Source organism: Coturnix japonica, chromosome 1 (assembly GCF_054131305.1).
Source record: "Coturnix japonica strain WE chromosome 1, WE-NBRP24, whole genome shotgun sequence".
NCBI lineage: Eukaryota > Metazoa > Chordata > Aves > Galliformes > Phasianidae > Coturnix > Coturnix japonica.
In genome coordinates this window covers 29,838,188-29,854,036 of record NC_140663.1, presented here as the reverse complement: position 1 = coordinate 29,854,036, position 15,849 = coordinate 29,838,188, and the positions used below count along the sequence as shown (strand labels likewise).

The 15,849-nt window shown below is 45.4% G+C and overlaps 1 protein-coding gene across 1 annotated transcript in view; it reads left to right on the top strand.

Annotated features, from left to right (window-relative positions):
- The first annotated feature begins 847 nt into the window (after window positions 1-847).
- Window positions 848-15,849, top strand: part of PPM1H (protein phosphatase, Mg2+/Mn2+ dependent 1H) — a 122,981-nt gene continuing 107,979 nt past the window's right edge. Inside the window, exon 1 of the mRNA XM_015855388.3 lies at window positions 848-1,430. Coding sequence (XP_015710874.2) covers window positions 1,195-1,430 — 236 coding nt within the window. The 5' untranslated portion in view covers window positions 848-1,194. The remainder of the gene's footprint in view (window positions 1,431-15,849) is intronic.

Sequence of the window (15,849 nt, the reverse complement as noted above, 5' to 3'; positions counted from 1 at the left end):
CTCTAACAAGCCTATATATATATTCCCTTGCATTTCTCCCTCACATTTTGGGGCAGGAAGACAAACCCTCATTCTCCCAAAGCTCTTGTCAGTAGTATTTGTTGAGGTCATGTGTTAACATATGGCACAACTCAGTGGGCACAGCTTATCCAGGAGTATGTGCAATAAGCTGAGAGGAACTCTACTTTTACACAGAAATTAGGATCCTCCTGAGGGCAGATGTCCCGTTCTGCTCATGTTCCTCTTGTCACAGGGACCACACTGGAGCCCAGCTATCAGCACACTGATTAAAAACCAGAGATGGAAGGAAGTCACAGAACTCAGTCCCCACCCTGTGCCTACACTTGGCATGCACTGGCTGGTTCTGGCAGGAACAACGTGGCAGCAGCTGATCCTCCCACCAGCCCCGCTGTGACAAACCTGTGTCTCCCTGCTCAGCACCACTGCAGTGCCACCCTCACAGCCGGCTGTTCTACCCCATCTCTGCTTGCAGGTCACGCTGCCTTGGGGTCACTTACAGCTCTCAGGAGCACTGCGATGTATTGTGGCACATATGCAGCCACACTGCATGGGACAGACCTCCTGAGCGCTCTTGCTGCCTTTTTGTCCCTATTTCACAAATCCTGGCACACCCAAACTCGCAACCTTTCCATGCATTTGGATGGCCACCCCTGTCAGTCGGTCTGCCAGGGCTTTGGTGAAGAAACACGACGTGGTCAATAGGTCACAGCTAAGCAAGAAAAGCTTACAACTTCCGTGTCCTCTCACAGCCCTAACAATCCCCTCGGTGCGTTAAGGAAGGGGCGGAGGCGCACAGCCCGCAGGTAACAGCCCGCCCGCCCCTCCCGGGCGCTGTGGCTCCTCCCGCCTGGCACCTGCCGCTGTGGCGGTGTGACGGTGAGCGCGGCCCGTGCCCGCCGTGCGCCCGGAGCCCGCGGGCGCCGCAGGAGGAGCAGGAAGCGCCCGGTCTCATCCCGCCGCGCTGTCACATGACTCAGCAGCCGCCGCCGGGCTGAGTTCAGCCGGCGCCGCGCCGGGAGGGGGGACCTGCCGCTACCGCTACGGCTGCCGCAATGAGCCCGCGGCCCCGCGCCCGTTGAGCCCTCGCGCCCCGGCCCGGCCCGGCTCCCGTTGCGGAAGCGCGGCGGGTCCGCCGGCGGTTCGCCGCTCCCCGCGCTGCTCGGCGGCGGTACTATGCTCACGCGGGTGAAGTCCGCCGTGGCCAATTTCATGGGCGGCATCATGGCTGGCAGCGCGGGCGCCGAGCACGGCGGCGGGGCGGACCTGCCGCTGCGCTTCCCCTACGGGAGACCCGAGTTCCTGGGACTGTCCCCGGACGAGGTGGAGTGCTCCGCCGACCACATCGCCCGCCCCATCCTCATCCTCAGCAAGGAGACGCGGCGCCTGCCCTGGACCACGGGCTACGCGGAGTGAGTTACGGCCGCGGGCAGGTGGAGCCCTTCCCTCCGGCCCTTCCTCCGCCTCCCGCAGCCCCGCGGCTCGGCGCCTCCCGGCCGTACCCAGGCGGAGCCGTCCCGGGCCTGCGGGGCGGAGGGAGCGCTGCGGGGCGGCTATGGCTCCGTACCTGGGCGTGTGGGAGGCGCGGAGGGGATGGGGGAGCGGCGGCTGCGGGAGCGTTGGGGGGGATGGCGACCTTTGGTACCGGGGCTGCGGCGGGGATGGGGAACCGCCGGGAACGGCTGCGCTCGGTCGTGGCTCGGGGACAGAAATCCGTTGGTGGCGAAGCTCGGCTCGGTGTGTGCGTAACTACTTCCCCTGCACCTCCGCGTAGCCTCGGCCGCGCTGCTCGGGACCAGGTGTCGCCCTGAGCACACACGGACACGGCCGTGGCTGTTCGCCATCGCAGCAGCTGCAGGGCGGCACACGTCCTTGCACCTGACTCCGTATCAGCACCCGGCGCTTCCCCCCTCTCCCTCCCCGCCCCCCGATGCTGGAGCAGGGCTGAGGGATGCGGCTTCTCTCTGCTGCTGTCCTTAAGTCTTGACCATTCCTGGCCCTCCGTGTCACTCCGGCTGGCATCGTACCCGAGTTCTGCTGGCTGAGCTCGTCCAAGCTGGTTTGTGTAGGCACCGTCTCTTTGGGCATAAGTGAATTCCTTACAAAGCTACAGCAAAAACTGGTGCTGATGAGTGATTGCTAGCTTTATTTAAAAGGTTCGTATGAGTCCCTGCATCACTGGGGACACCTAAATAAGAGGGGGGACTTATAGGAGTTCAAATAGGATTGTTCTCCTCAGATCATTAGAACTGAATATTTTACTGAGCAAATTCCCTAGGAACTCTAAGTTTAAACGTTTAAAAGTAAGCTCTAATTGTTCTGCTTCTGTAATAGTCCCTGAAAAGCAGTTCTTTACCAAAGCAATAAGTGCTGCTATTCTTAGCTTGTGCACCGAGCGGTGGCTCTTGGTGGGTGGCTGTGGCTGCGGGTTGAGGGCCCAGGTGTGTGCAGCTCCACTGTTCACAGCCTGAGAGTCCATGAGAGTGACAGGATAGTTCTTGCATAAGTGTTCTGCTGAGCTTGAGAAGTGAATTGGGAGGCATAACTGAGTTACTGACCACCATTCCAATTACTATTGAAAAGAGATCAGCCTTTGCCTTGATCACCTGGTTGTTTCCCTTTTCTAGCCTCATCCCCTCCTGTACAGCCCTGGTTGCACTAACTGACTTCTGCATTGACTTCAGTGCTCTCAAAAGTGCTGTCAGGCTGTTCCAGGCACACCTGTCTGCTCTCTAATGTGGGCTTTGGTTGCATCCAGATGTCAAATTGCTTGCTGCCAAAATTACATTATCAGCCAAAGCAAAGCAGTGCCACAGACGTAACATGCAAAGAATAAGAAGGAGATAAGGGCAGAATTGGGTTTTTCCAGATCTGACATTTTTTCTCCCATCCTATTGAGCTGTTCCCAGGCTGTCTGAAAATAATTGCAGGAGTTACTTGGAGGTATATTTTCAAAGTATGTTTTTGTTTTGGAATGCCTTTGAATTAGAGAAGAGAAAAGGGAAAATAGCAGGAAGGTCAAATTATTCTTTTATGTATTTTTAAGTTTGTTTGCTAGCGGAATGTGGGGGAGGAGGTACTTGTATACTGTTAGTTAGCATTGTGTTAGCATCTATATTAAGGAAACTAGCAGAGCAATTTCCTTCTTAGTGCAGCATAAATGAGCACTTGCAGGAGTACTAGGGGCTTGATGTCCTCACCAGTGGCTTGTGGCATGGGCCTGAGGCACTGGTTTGCTGTGTTGCATCAGGCTGTTGGCAGCAGGAGCTCTGGGCAGTGAGTTCCTGACTCCTTGAAGTTAAAGAGAGGTTTGTTGTAGGCTTAAGAGAAGGAGGTTGCATCCTGGAGAGAGTATGTTCTGCCTTTGTTTTGTGTTTGCCAGCTGTGGTGGGCTGTGCACACAGCAGAGTTGGAGTTGGAGGATTTACACTCCATGCCCAGCACTGGTGCTTGTCTTGCTGTCTTTAGGAGGAGGCTCTGTCCAGAGAACAGGTGCTTTGGGGTGAGAACTGGTTCCTGCACTGTAACTAAAGCAGTCTGGGTCCACAAAATAGGTCATTTTTTCTGGGATCTTCTTTTATACTTTTGGTTCCTAAGGACAGGGGTTCCTTCTCACCTTATGTAGAAAAACCCACCCTGTTGTTTACTTCTCCTCTTTAGCATCTGTGGCACATGCCTGTTCTCCAGCCCTGTTCCACCAGAGCAAGCCCTGCTCTTCTCCTCCTCCCTGTTTTCTTGCTTTGCTCATACTGAACTTCTTTGTAATAGATATTTTTGCAATACTGCTCATCCATTTCATATTTTAAGTAAGTTTAAAAATAAGTTGTCTTTGTGGTATTATGCAGAGAAATGTAAATTAGCATTTAATTTATATTATTAGCTTCCCCTCTTTTAGTGGTATAATCATTACGCATAGCGTGTAGGCAGGCAAATGAAATCTTCAAAAACATATTTGGTGCTGGGATAAAACATCACCGTTTCCTGAAATTTCAGTAGGGATCCCACAGGGATTTGGCTTTGCTCAGTGAGCAGACTGAAAGCTGTCTGTCGGAACATCTGTCCTTCCTCCTGTTATCGCATGGAAGACCTGAGACACTGAAGCCCAGTTCATCCCATTCTACAGAGTAGCAAAAGGTTGCTGGTAGATACTTCAAAGAAAGATGCTCTTATGCCACAGGCACTCTTCTAGCAGTCAGCAAACTGGGTAGAAACAAAATGAGCACTGTATCTTACATCTAGTAAGCCTTTAGATTGTCTTTACAGGTATTGTTTCACTTAGAAATACTTTCTGAATGAAGGGCATCCCTAGCATAACTCTGCTGAATGTGGTTAGCTGATACGTATTAGGAATGGCCAAGGGAGAGAGCAGTCTGTTAGCAAACATTCCTTTAAGTCTGTCTTTAATCCAGGTGGGGGGGGAGGAAGAGGGGAGGGGGAGGGTAAGGAGGCTTGCAGCTCACTGAGAAGTGATTTATTTCAGTTGAGGAGGGGGGATCCTGTCTGACACTGCGTTTGCTCCTTGCCCCCTGCCCTCTGCAGGCAGCTGTGCTCGGGGGCTGTGGGGCTGCACCATGAGCTGCTTGCTGAGCTACTGCTTGGATTGCCCTGCTGCCATGAGGAATACTTCTGTAGCTGCTTTATGTGCCAGTTCTTAGTGTTACAGCCTTGCATAGCTTCTGCTAAGCTGTCATCAGCCTCAGTGCTGGACTCTGAAAGTGTAGAGGCAGCAGTAGGGATGGAGTGTGTAGCATTAGGTGGCTTAGATATCATTCACCCATGTCTGAGCATTGCTTTTCACCTTTCTGTATGTCTATCTTGTTCCTACCTTGGCAGCAGAGCATGAATGAGGTGAAGCAGAGCCTTCCCCTCCTATCTGATTAAAAATGGCATGCAAAATGATTGATCCCAAATTGGCACTTGACATAGAAATAGTCTGCCTTGTTCTGGAGAAGTTACAGAGCAACTGTAACTGAATGACATTTTGTGTAAGAAAAGTAAAACTTGGGCCATTTCTTTTTTATCTGTTTTGAATGTGAACGTTCATATCTGGTTGTCCAGAACTCAGTGCTGCAATTGCTTCTCTAAATACTGAGAGTCTTTTGGTGGACTCTAACTTGCTTTTTCTGTATCACGTGCTTTCCTCTCTGTTCCCTATTCTTACCTCCCTAAGGTCCACTTGGAGGCTAATATCCAAGGACACTATTAAATGCACTTTAAACACAGGATTAAGTGAAATGTGGAAGGAGGCTCAGTCATGTTGTCTGTGCCTTTTTATGCAAAGGCTTGTTTAGCTTCTCTTCTTAAGTCTCTGAATTACACTATAGATATCTGCACAGCTCCGAGTTATAATAGGTAAGCAGAAAGTAGGCTTTCGTGGTGTGTGTGTGTGTCTTGGCTTTATAAAATCAATTTATTACCCCAGCAGTGCCTTTTGCTTGATGAGCCACAAAGTCCAGGCTCTTTTTTCCATAATGTTACATTTCAGAAGCCTTGCAATGCTGTGGTTTCCCTGCTCTGCAGGCATGCAGCAGCAATTACATTTTCTCTGTGGTGTAGTGACTGCTGACCCATAATGGATACAGAGTTGTAGGTGAGATATTATGGCTGTGTCCTTCTGCAGCATTATAACCAAGGCACATTGTTACAGCAATACCTTAAGTTGCAAATGAAGAAGGGAGTTTATGGATTTTTTTTCCAATCTAAGTATGGGTTGTTTTGTAAGGCTGGTGATGTTGCATCATGTTTTCTCGTGCTGTGTTACTTAGCTTATAGGAAATGAGTGTACGTGAGGACTGTGTGAAGGCTTTTTATTGAAATTGTTTGAGGGGTCTATCGGTCACCCTAAATTTTAGGTTGTCACAATCAAGCCAAAACTTGTTCAGTGTCAGGGTTAGGAAAACAAAGAGGTAATTTTTCACCTGAACTTTGAGGCGGGTGAAAGCTTCTTACAGCTGGAAGGTGGGATGAACCAAAGCAGAGGAATTGCTTGTCCTGAGTTGGGTGGTATATCAGTGCTGGAGGTCAGCACAGGTCTCGCTGCTCCTCGTCTCTTATCCTGATCCCTTTGCTGGCTGTTAACAAGCGAGAGCTCTGCGGCTGGCATCTGTGAGTTGCAGGTTAGGTTCTCCTTTCTGGGAGCCTGCTTTGGAACCGTCAGCTGGGAGCATGACTCATCTCTGCATGTAAACAGGTTTTTGTCTGTGCTCTGTTTGGTACAAATATCAGAGGCATAACATGCTCAGAAGGAGGAGTACCTTTTTTGTCTTGTTCTGTTTGTCTTTTTTTCTTCAGGTTAAACACACAGAAATAATGAATTACTTTCCTTTAAACTTCTTAAAATTTTGTTTGCTCTCCTCTGTGTCTGGATAAAATTATGTTCCTTTATTCTTTCTGTAGTTCGGAACACATGGCTGGGTAGGACCTGATGGATGAGCTAAAAATTCAAATCCCATCTGTGTACCTAAAGTAGGCTGAATGCTCTTCCCGTGAATGAATTATTCTTTTATGCATAATGTAATCTTAACTTTAATATACATTGCCAAACTTATTCAAACCTGGACCAATAAAAAACAGCCTACAGGAACCTCATGGTAGTTGTAAGAGCTTCAGAAATCCTTCTCCCTGTGTAAGAGCTTATAGCATAACATTTAATATTTATGTAATGCCTCTAATTTGCCGACTGCCTTGCAAATAATAATTTCAGAATAACCTCAGAGAAAAATGTACTTGTGCAAATGTTCTGCTTCCTCAGAGAAAGAAACTGAGGCAATGAAGATGAGCGCTGGTGAAGGGGGTGTGATATGCATGTGGAAAATATATCCTGAGTTCAAAGCTGTGTGCTTGGATGACATGATTTTTCCTGTTTCTGTGTGCTTGGCTTTTCCTATGTGGTCTCTGATTTCTTAGAACTAATGGGGAGAGGTGGGGGGGAGAAAGGCTAAATCATGTGCTCTGGTGTTTCTAATGTTGTCTGAATTGCATGCATGTGATTCCCAAAGAGGCAAGTAGGCAATCCATCCTCTGTGCTGCCTTGTGCCATTGGCCTGTGGCTGAGGAGCAGTGCTGTGTGAGGAGCACACTTGGTCCCAGTTCCCAAATATAGAGGGTGCACCATCAGCATTCAGTAGACACTCCATCTTGGCTCCTTTGTCTAGAATACAGCTACATTGCTCAGGAAGGTGCATAAAGAAATGTGACAGGGCTTTGCCCCTGAGGGTGGGCTTCTTTCAATGCATCAACGTGATCAGATGAAACATGCTCGTATCGACCTTGAAAGGAAGGAGAGCTGCAAAGCACAGTTATCACTGTGATGGGTCCTGTGATTTATATGAGGAAGAAATATGTTGTGTGAGTCTAAGGACTGCTCAGTCAGTTCTGTGTTGTGCTACATCCTCTAGTAAGACTCTTCATGGAACTTGGTGCTCTAAAATCCAGGAAGTCTTACTGGGCAACTCCAGCTCCATTCTAATTGTGCTTTTTGTTGTTTCTTAACTAAGGAGAAAGTGAAGCAGGAGGTGAAAGGTGGCTTGTAAGACTTGGTTCCTGCTTGGCCAGTTGCGCTCACTATGTGGATTTTGTGTTCAGGATGGCTGCCTGTAATGGATGCCAGTGACCCCTGTAGTTTCCCTGTTGCTTCATTAGTTGGAGTAGAAGAGGTCTTCGTTTTGAGTGCTCGGTCTATGAGGCTGTTAAGAGCTGCAAGAGAAATCCCAGCTTGTGTTCTGTCCTTGCAGCCCAAACCCAACTGGTGCAGGGTGTCTGTTCTCCTCATTTCGGATCCATATTTGATCGTTTGTGTTCATTTCATTCCCTTCTCTATCTTTCATTTAATACCAAAGGTTGCATTTGCAATGCACAAATGCTGCATGGCCACAGTCTTGAGCACCACAGTCATCTTTCCAGAGCTTCACTGGGAAAGGCAGGGATTGAATATGTCCTCCATCGTGGCTTTTCTTTGTGATAACACCCTGATACCTTGACTTGGTGCAATCAGACCATCTTCACTCTTCAGGGAGTGAATTTCCCAGTTTGTTCTGTGTACTTTATGACCTGTTATGATAATTTCTGCTCTCCAAGTTCCCTGCAGAGAGGTGAAAGTAATCCAGTTCCAGCCAAGCAGATTTTTTTTATTTTTTTTTATCATCTTGGCTAACACTGATTCACTGAGGTTAAGTATTGTTTGTCTTTAGGTATATGTTAGAAGCCTCCTTGGAAGCAGGTGATTCACAGCGCATTGCTGTAGTGTTGTAAAATATCTATCAAACTATTGATCTGGTCTCTGGTAGAGTCTCGTGTTGGAATTGCGACTGAGAATAGCTCTTAAGCTCTTGGTTTGGACAGTGCCCTGTCTTGTAGAGTAGTCTAAGGAAGGAAAGGAAATTGCCTCTTGGTTCCTCTGTGATCTTAATATCTTCAGCTGCAGCAGTTCACCATGTGATTGGGCCTAAGCTTTTGTCTTGTTGCGTAGGTGTCATATTTAGAAGTGTAGCACTACAGACATTGCTTCTTTGAGTTTGGAGGCTTGTTAGATTTTGGAAGAATCATTTTTAATGAAAGTCAGCGAGTTTCTCAAAGTACCACTGATTTTTATTTTCTTATCTACCCCCCCTACCCCCACCCTTCCCCTTAATTGAGTGAAGTTGCTCTTTGTCCTTGGTTTTGGGCTTGTTTCTTTTTTGATGGGTCATGTGGAGGAGAAAACAAGAAGCTGGAAGTCTGAGAGTGGTAATGAAGCCTTCCTGTAGTATCAAATGGAGAACAGCGCTCCTGAAATGACTGCAGTCCCCAGGGTAGCCACTGGGAGCCAAGTCCTGCCCAACGGTTGCAGTTCCTGATCCATTTTGAGGTGAGATCTGTTGTGTTCAACACCTCACAACCTGCATGCATAGGGCTCATTGAGCAGCGCAGCTATGCTCAAAAGTCCATTTCCCTGCAGCTCTGTTGGTTTTAGTGGCTGTGCAGGGGGTTTAGTGTCCCTGAGAACCCATTAACCCCCAGTACAAGTGTCTTGGTATTCTGACTCTTTGATCTTAGTTTTTTGTTTGTTTGTTCAGCAGTATGTGATGCTTTGCAGAAGCTTGTGCATTAAGACTGGGTTCCTTGAATTACTGCTTATAAATGTGTTTTTTTTAGAACAGCATTTTAGAGAAAGTGTCTTTTCTTCCAAGTCTCTTTTAATGGTGTTTGTTTCAGGAGTGAATACTAAAATTTGCTGCTGAGGTTGACTCTAAAACTTGGTTCAAACTAGTTCTTGTTTCTCTTTGCTGCACTTACTTGTTGATGTCTTGACTGAAAAAGGAAATAAGTCTTTTATTTTTTTTCCACCCATTTCTTTCCAAGGGCTCACACACTGGATCTTAGTTCAAACGTGTAATGTTTTCCCTTCAGAAGTTCTAAAAGCCATAGAGTGAGGCCTGTGCTGCATGTGTGGCATTGGTGGGAATGTAGTGTGCCTTTTGATTCAGGTGTTTGGGTAGGTGTTCAGAAGTGAAAAATAGTGATAAGAAAGCTAACTTCAATGGATAGTGTTGCTTAAATCATCGCATACATCATAATGTCGTGAGTTATTGGTCTGAAGTGAGCCATTGCCATTTTGCAGAATATAAATCAAACTTTTCCTTCACCTTTCCAAAGAAAAAGTGAGATTTTTCAGCCTCTTTCATGTATCTTTTGAAGACAAAAATTTAAATCAAGCACATGTGCTATAGGCTGCTATTTTCAGGAAGTAAGACAGACAAGAAAATGTAGACGACCACTTCTTTAGGCTGGGGCTCCCTCAGTGTACTTCTCAATGTCATTTTAAGGTCTTTCTGTCCCAGTCCAGTAGTGCAAAGCTGGGAATTACAGCCGAGCAAGCGCCTTCTGCAACCCCTCCTGCATAATCCACTAAAACCCCAGGTCTGTGGATTGTAATTCTATTAGCTGTTAATCAAATGAAGTCAGGAAGAATGCAGCTGGCGTGCAGGAATGTGGGAAGTTCCCTATCTCAGGCTGTAATCCTGCTTTTAGAGGAAAAAAAAAGTTATAGGCTAATGTGATTAACTGTAATCCCATTCTTGCTTGGTTTGAGAGAAATGCCTGGTGCCTACATCACCAGTTAGTTCTGTGGAGCACCCATAGGGTATCTGTGGAGGGGCTGAGATTTTGCTACTCAGCTGGTTGTCTTGGGGAAAAACAAACAAACAAACAAACTTAGCAGCAAGAGAGAAATGAACTCTCATAGCCAGCACTGAGATTCTAGTCTGTGTTTAGGAATCTGAAACAGAGAGGATGCAAGTGGAAACACAAAATGAGCATAATCCTTTCAGGTACCTGTATGCATGTATAAATATGGGCAAGAAACAATTTACAGGTAAACTACACATTGCGCTTTAGAGTTTTGTAGGCCCCAAAGTTTACATTAGGATCCTGTTATTTGCTAATACGTTATTGCTGCTGACAGATTTGGTATTCTGGTTTATTTAATGCAGACAAGGGACAGGACTGTCTGGTAATAACAGCTGCAACTTCGTGTTGGAGTGAATGAATGGCCTGGGGAATTTTATTCCCACTGGGGCACGTATTTTTCCTTTTAGCATTAAGGGAGCGAGTATGCTAACCTCTGTTGAGAGGTTGGTATGAGGTGTTAGAAATCCTGCAGGAGAGGGAGAGGTGGGACTCTTCATAAAAAGAATAGAAAATGCCTTTGCATGTGTACTGTCAGCCCCAGCGCAAGTAATGAACTGCTCTGGAGGTAAAGATAATCTTTTTGCTGTGCAAAGTGCAAACTAAGATCAAGGTCTTCCAAGGCTGCATCATTTGAAGGTTGGGTGCTGTCAGCTGGTGGCCTTTGGGAGCAGGGGGCTCCCAGCACTGCCATTACTGGGGCTTGTCCTTGTTTCCAGGGGACCTGATGGATGAGGTATGAGGTAGCTGTGGGAGCAGGCAGAAAAATGCTTTGTACGCATCTTGTTCATTGGCTGGGCAGATTGAAAATGTGTGTGGCTTGGAAAAGGTAGAAGGTGCGGGAGAGTTTATGCTGCAACAAATACTGTAATGCACATCCGGTCACCAGCTACAAATAGTCAAGCTGGTATTTGGAGAGGTTGTGCCAGACTGCCTTCTTTACAAGTGAAAATTATGATATAGTTTAATTACAGTGTAAAGCATGCTGCCTTGCTTACAGTTGCTTACAGACCTGAAGTTCTGTGTATGCATTCCCTCAATTTCCTCTACTGCTAGCAGACCTTCTGAGGCTGTCATGTATAGAAGTGACCTTAATCAAAACAAAACAAAAAACCCCCACAAAAACCAAAACTATCAGTTAGTTGAAGGGAAAGATTTTGTTCTTCTTCACTCTTGAAACTTAATTGGGAAGAATGAAATTGGAAAGACTAGGTGAGTTAACTCCATGATTTAATAATGGAGAAACATAGGGATGGTCGGTTAGGACAATGTGAACGACTGTTATGTAGGTGTGTGGTTTGAAACTACTATAGCCCCACTAGCATACTTTAAAGGAACTACCCAAATTAGTTGCTCAGGGAATAGTCCAAAAGCCAAAGCAAATGTTAGAATGCAAAGGAAGTGGGGTGCAATGGGATGCATTTTAAACACAGTTGAGAATAGAGTTCATACTTAATTAAGGGCAAAACTAAAAAGGAGAAATAATGACTATGGAAAAACAATTAGTAAATTCAGAGGAATTGGGAAATGGGAACAGAAATCAAGCCTATTAAAGCTGGAGAGAAAACTTTGTAGGCAGCTTAAGTATTTTTGTACTGGGGGAAGTTTTAACGGGAATAGAAACATCTATCACAGGACATAAGCAGTAATAAAAGATGATGCTTCTCTCCAAGTTGGAGTATATGGGTCAAAGTCATTGTGTGAGGATGTACAGTGGTGAAAGGCCACTTTGGTAGGTTGGGGACTTCTGTTTCACACTGCCCTGAGGTCTTGGGTTGGTCAGTGAAACTCACGTTAGAGGTAGGTGTCATGAAAACTCAGGGGCTTCTTTTTCCTTTATGTTAAGGAAGATAGAACCTTTGACACTCCGCTGCTTGGCAGATGACTCTATTAGGCATTAATTGCCAGAATTTGCTCTGCTATGGCTGGGTTCATTCCTTCATTAACCTGGCATTTCTCAGACTTCCACTGGGAACTGCAAGTCTGCATTTGAAAGCAGGGTGCCATGAAACCTCTCCCTGATGTGTTTCTGTTAGGAATGACAGTCGTTCCAAGGTGTGGGAGAAGGCTCTTCCATGGAGACTGCAAGAGAAACTGAAAAAAGCAGCACAAACTGTACTGAAAAGCAGTATGTAGATTTTCTGCAACGGGAGGAAATTCTTTCTTAAACAGAAGTCCTTTGTAAGGTCGGGCTTGGAAGTCGTTATGTCCACAGTACCTCAGAGAGTAAGATTTTTTTTTTGTTTGAGGATGGATGTGCTTATTTTGTGGAATCCTGAAATAAGAGCTTTTTCCAACCTCTCCGCCATCTGATTCTTCATCTCTTTGTTCTTTTACAGTGTTTTAGCCAGCATTCCTGAAACAAAAAAGCAGAGGATATATACATGCAAACAGCTGTCCTTTTTCAGTTCTCTGTCTGGATCTGCTGTTGAGACCCCCAGCCCTTTGGCAGCATGGTGGAGCTGTGCACTTCCACACTGCTCTCCCCAACCTTGTGGGAGCACCTCAGGGAAAGGACTTGGCAAAAATAAACACACTGCTCCAGTAAACAGTTGAGCATTGTTACAGGCAGGTTACAAGGCTTGTAGCACGAAGGTGTGTGAGTAGCGAATGAGTGAGTCAGAAGCATTCAGCAAATAGGTCTGTTTGGAGGAACAGCAAGATTGGCTTGACTTTTAAAATGAAACTCAAGTTTGAAAATTGTTTCCCATGTGAGTGTTTTAACAAGGCCTGAAGGAACTGAGCTATCTCCAGAGAAACAGTTATGCTGGCAAGAAGCACGAAGCAGGCAGGATTTGCTCTCTAGGCAGTGACACTTGCAGTACAAAGCACCTGGCATGGCAGAGAATGAGGGGTGTAAATCGCGTGTGGAGCAACAGTGCATTTTGCAGGAGAGCTCATCTTACCTGGAGTTAAAAGGATGCTTGTGTAGGCAGAGATGGGGGCAGTGTTATTTCAAGGAGTGGAAAAATATGGTGAGGTTTTCATACAGCAGGCGTGCAGTAAGCTTGTTTGGGAATGCTGCTGCTAGAACGTCTTCACAAGCTATTACCCTCTTACATCTGAAACAGTGAAACATTTTATATGTACAGGTAATTGTTCACATGATATTCTTCAGCAAAGTCAGTTGTAACTTAAATTGCAAATAAACTTGGTAAGCTGCGTGTGAGCTGAGCTTTGTAGAAAGTAAACCTGTTGTGATTGCAAACTTGGGAGTGGAAGAGTTTCATCTTGCTGTAGCTGAAACTGCGTGAAATCTGAACAAATACCAGAGATAGAAGAAATGCCTAACACACTTCCATTTTGCTGTGTCAGTTGTGATTACTCTTCTGCCAGGACCTGATGTGTTTGTAAGAAAGGCCTTCTCTTTTTCCTATGTCTTTTTACTTACTGCCCTGTGGCAGTAAGGGACGGAGAGTTGCAAAAGCTTTTATTTTGCAGCAGTGCTGTTGAGTTTTGTGTGGACAAAGGAGCTGGTGGTAACAGGGCTGTGGAGTGAGAAGCTGGATCTATGTTCTTCAGCTGGGAAGAGGGGACACACTGTAGAAGCCAATGCTTTCTCCCAGTCTCTCCATGCATATTGTAGGAGGTCTGTTGATCTCCTTCCCGCACAGAGGGGTGGTGTGTCTGCGAAGCTGACTTCTGTCAATCACTTTCTTTGTGTTTCTTATTCAAGATTGAAATATGTCCACCAATAGAAATGTGGTTTAGAAATCTGAAAATAAAAAAATGGCAGTCCAGAGCTATTATTATTGTTGCTTCATAACAAATGCATACCGTGTGTGTGAGTGTCTGCCTTACCTTTTGGTAGCAGTTGGGAAACGTGTTCCACATCTTAGAGGATAGATTTGATCAGTATGTGTTGGCTGTGAGCTCTTAAGTGATAGATGTTTTGAGGATGAAATTATCATGAAATTATTGTGTTGGCTTGAGGCCATTTTAGCGAGGTTCTTAAAGACAACAATCTCACAGTCTGTCTTGTCTGTCTTTCCTCATTCAGATTGCATCTAACTGGTCTTGGAGACTGTTTTGTTTTCTTTTGCCTGTTACTTTCCTTTGCCCCATCCCATAAATTACTCACTTGAAATTCCCCACTGTTTGTTTTCAGCAAACAGAAAACTTCTAATTATATCCTTATCTACAAGTTCTGCCTCTCTTTAAGTACTGCGTAAGTAGAAAAGCCAGAGTACTCTGCTTCCCAGCTGGACTGATCGCCTAATGTGGTTGGTGTACTTTAGGAATTACTTCTCTTTATGACCTTTCATCTTTTTGATTGTGTGGCAAATCGATGCATAAAAGAGCAGAATTATGTTGGAAGAGAGTTTGTTATTTACTGTTATTTGTCAACTTTCAGTTTAAGATGGCCGGCATGACTATGATGTCCATTTGACTTGCAAAGTTGAATGTTAAGGGACAAGAAATATGTTACCACACTGATTCCTTTGACCTTGCCAAGCTTCTGACATCCAACCTGCAGACCAAGAAAACTTCTTCACAAAGCCTGCAGGCAGTCAAATACGCAGTAAGATGGTTGCATCCAACTCATGTTCCTGAGGAGAGCCCCATTTTGTTAACTATGATAGATCAGTGCGTATTTTTCAGCCAGAATCAGAAAAGCAAACTTTGAAGAGATGTTTCCATTGCCCCCAACCCATATTTCCTTTCTGCCATCACTCCTTGAGCCCTCAGAACAGCCATCAGCTTTACTGAAACCTTCACAAGGCACAGACTTTCAATGAACAAATACAATAACGGTGAAACCAAACTGTGTCAGAATAGCACACGTTCACATTATGTGTTTCATGTTCAGAGCTATCGGAATCCCTGAAACCTACTGTGCTCTGAATATGGTAGACTGCATTTAGAGCAGTAGGAGCCATCATGGGAATTGTGTGGGTGACTCTAAAGAGCTGCTGACACCCAGATACTTTCCTGTAGACAGCTGGCAAAGGACTGGAACACTCCTTTTTCAGTGGGAATTCATCTTCAGTATATTTCTAGAGTCTTCCTGTCCATTATCTGTTTATTTTTCCAAATATAAAGAAGAAAACAAAAGTTAAAAACTACAAATAAGAACCTGAGAAATCAAACTTGCTGCAGTTCTCCTGCAACTCCATGCATAATAGGTAGTGGTAGAGATACACTTGCGTACATAATGGTAGGGATATCCCTTGGTAAACGAAATAGGTTAATGTGTGGCTTGTAATTATACCTCTCTCCTGCTTTTCTCCGTTCCTTTCTAGTGTGTCCTTTCTGTCGTTATCTCACAAGCTGTTGAAACTGTTGACTTGTGTGTTGTACCAGCAAGCTGTTTCCTTCTGATTTTTAATCTTTATTTAGTTTGAGGTTTTCTGCATTTGTTTATTTCTGAAGAAATACGTGCACACTGGAGTGGAAATACTGATCAAAGTTTCAACTCTTATCAGTTGGTCTCATAAAAAATGCTATTGCTGTCTGGAGATGTGATCTGCCTTCATATTATTATGATAGTGAGCTATATTAAGCCACAATAAAAAAATAAAACAAACCCTTAATTGATTGTTAAAAGAGAAGCATACCATAGACTTACTGTAAGTCCCCTGGAAAAAAGCCAATGGAATGAAGTGCTGCCTGTGCACTCCCAGATGGTGTAGTTAGCAAAAGGTGATGCTTGTGTAAAACTAACTC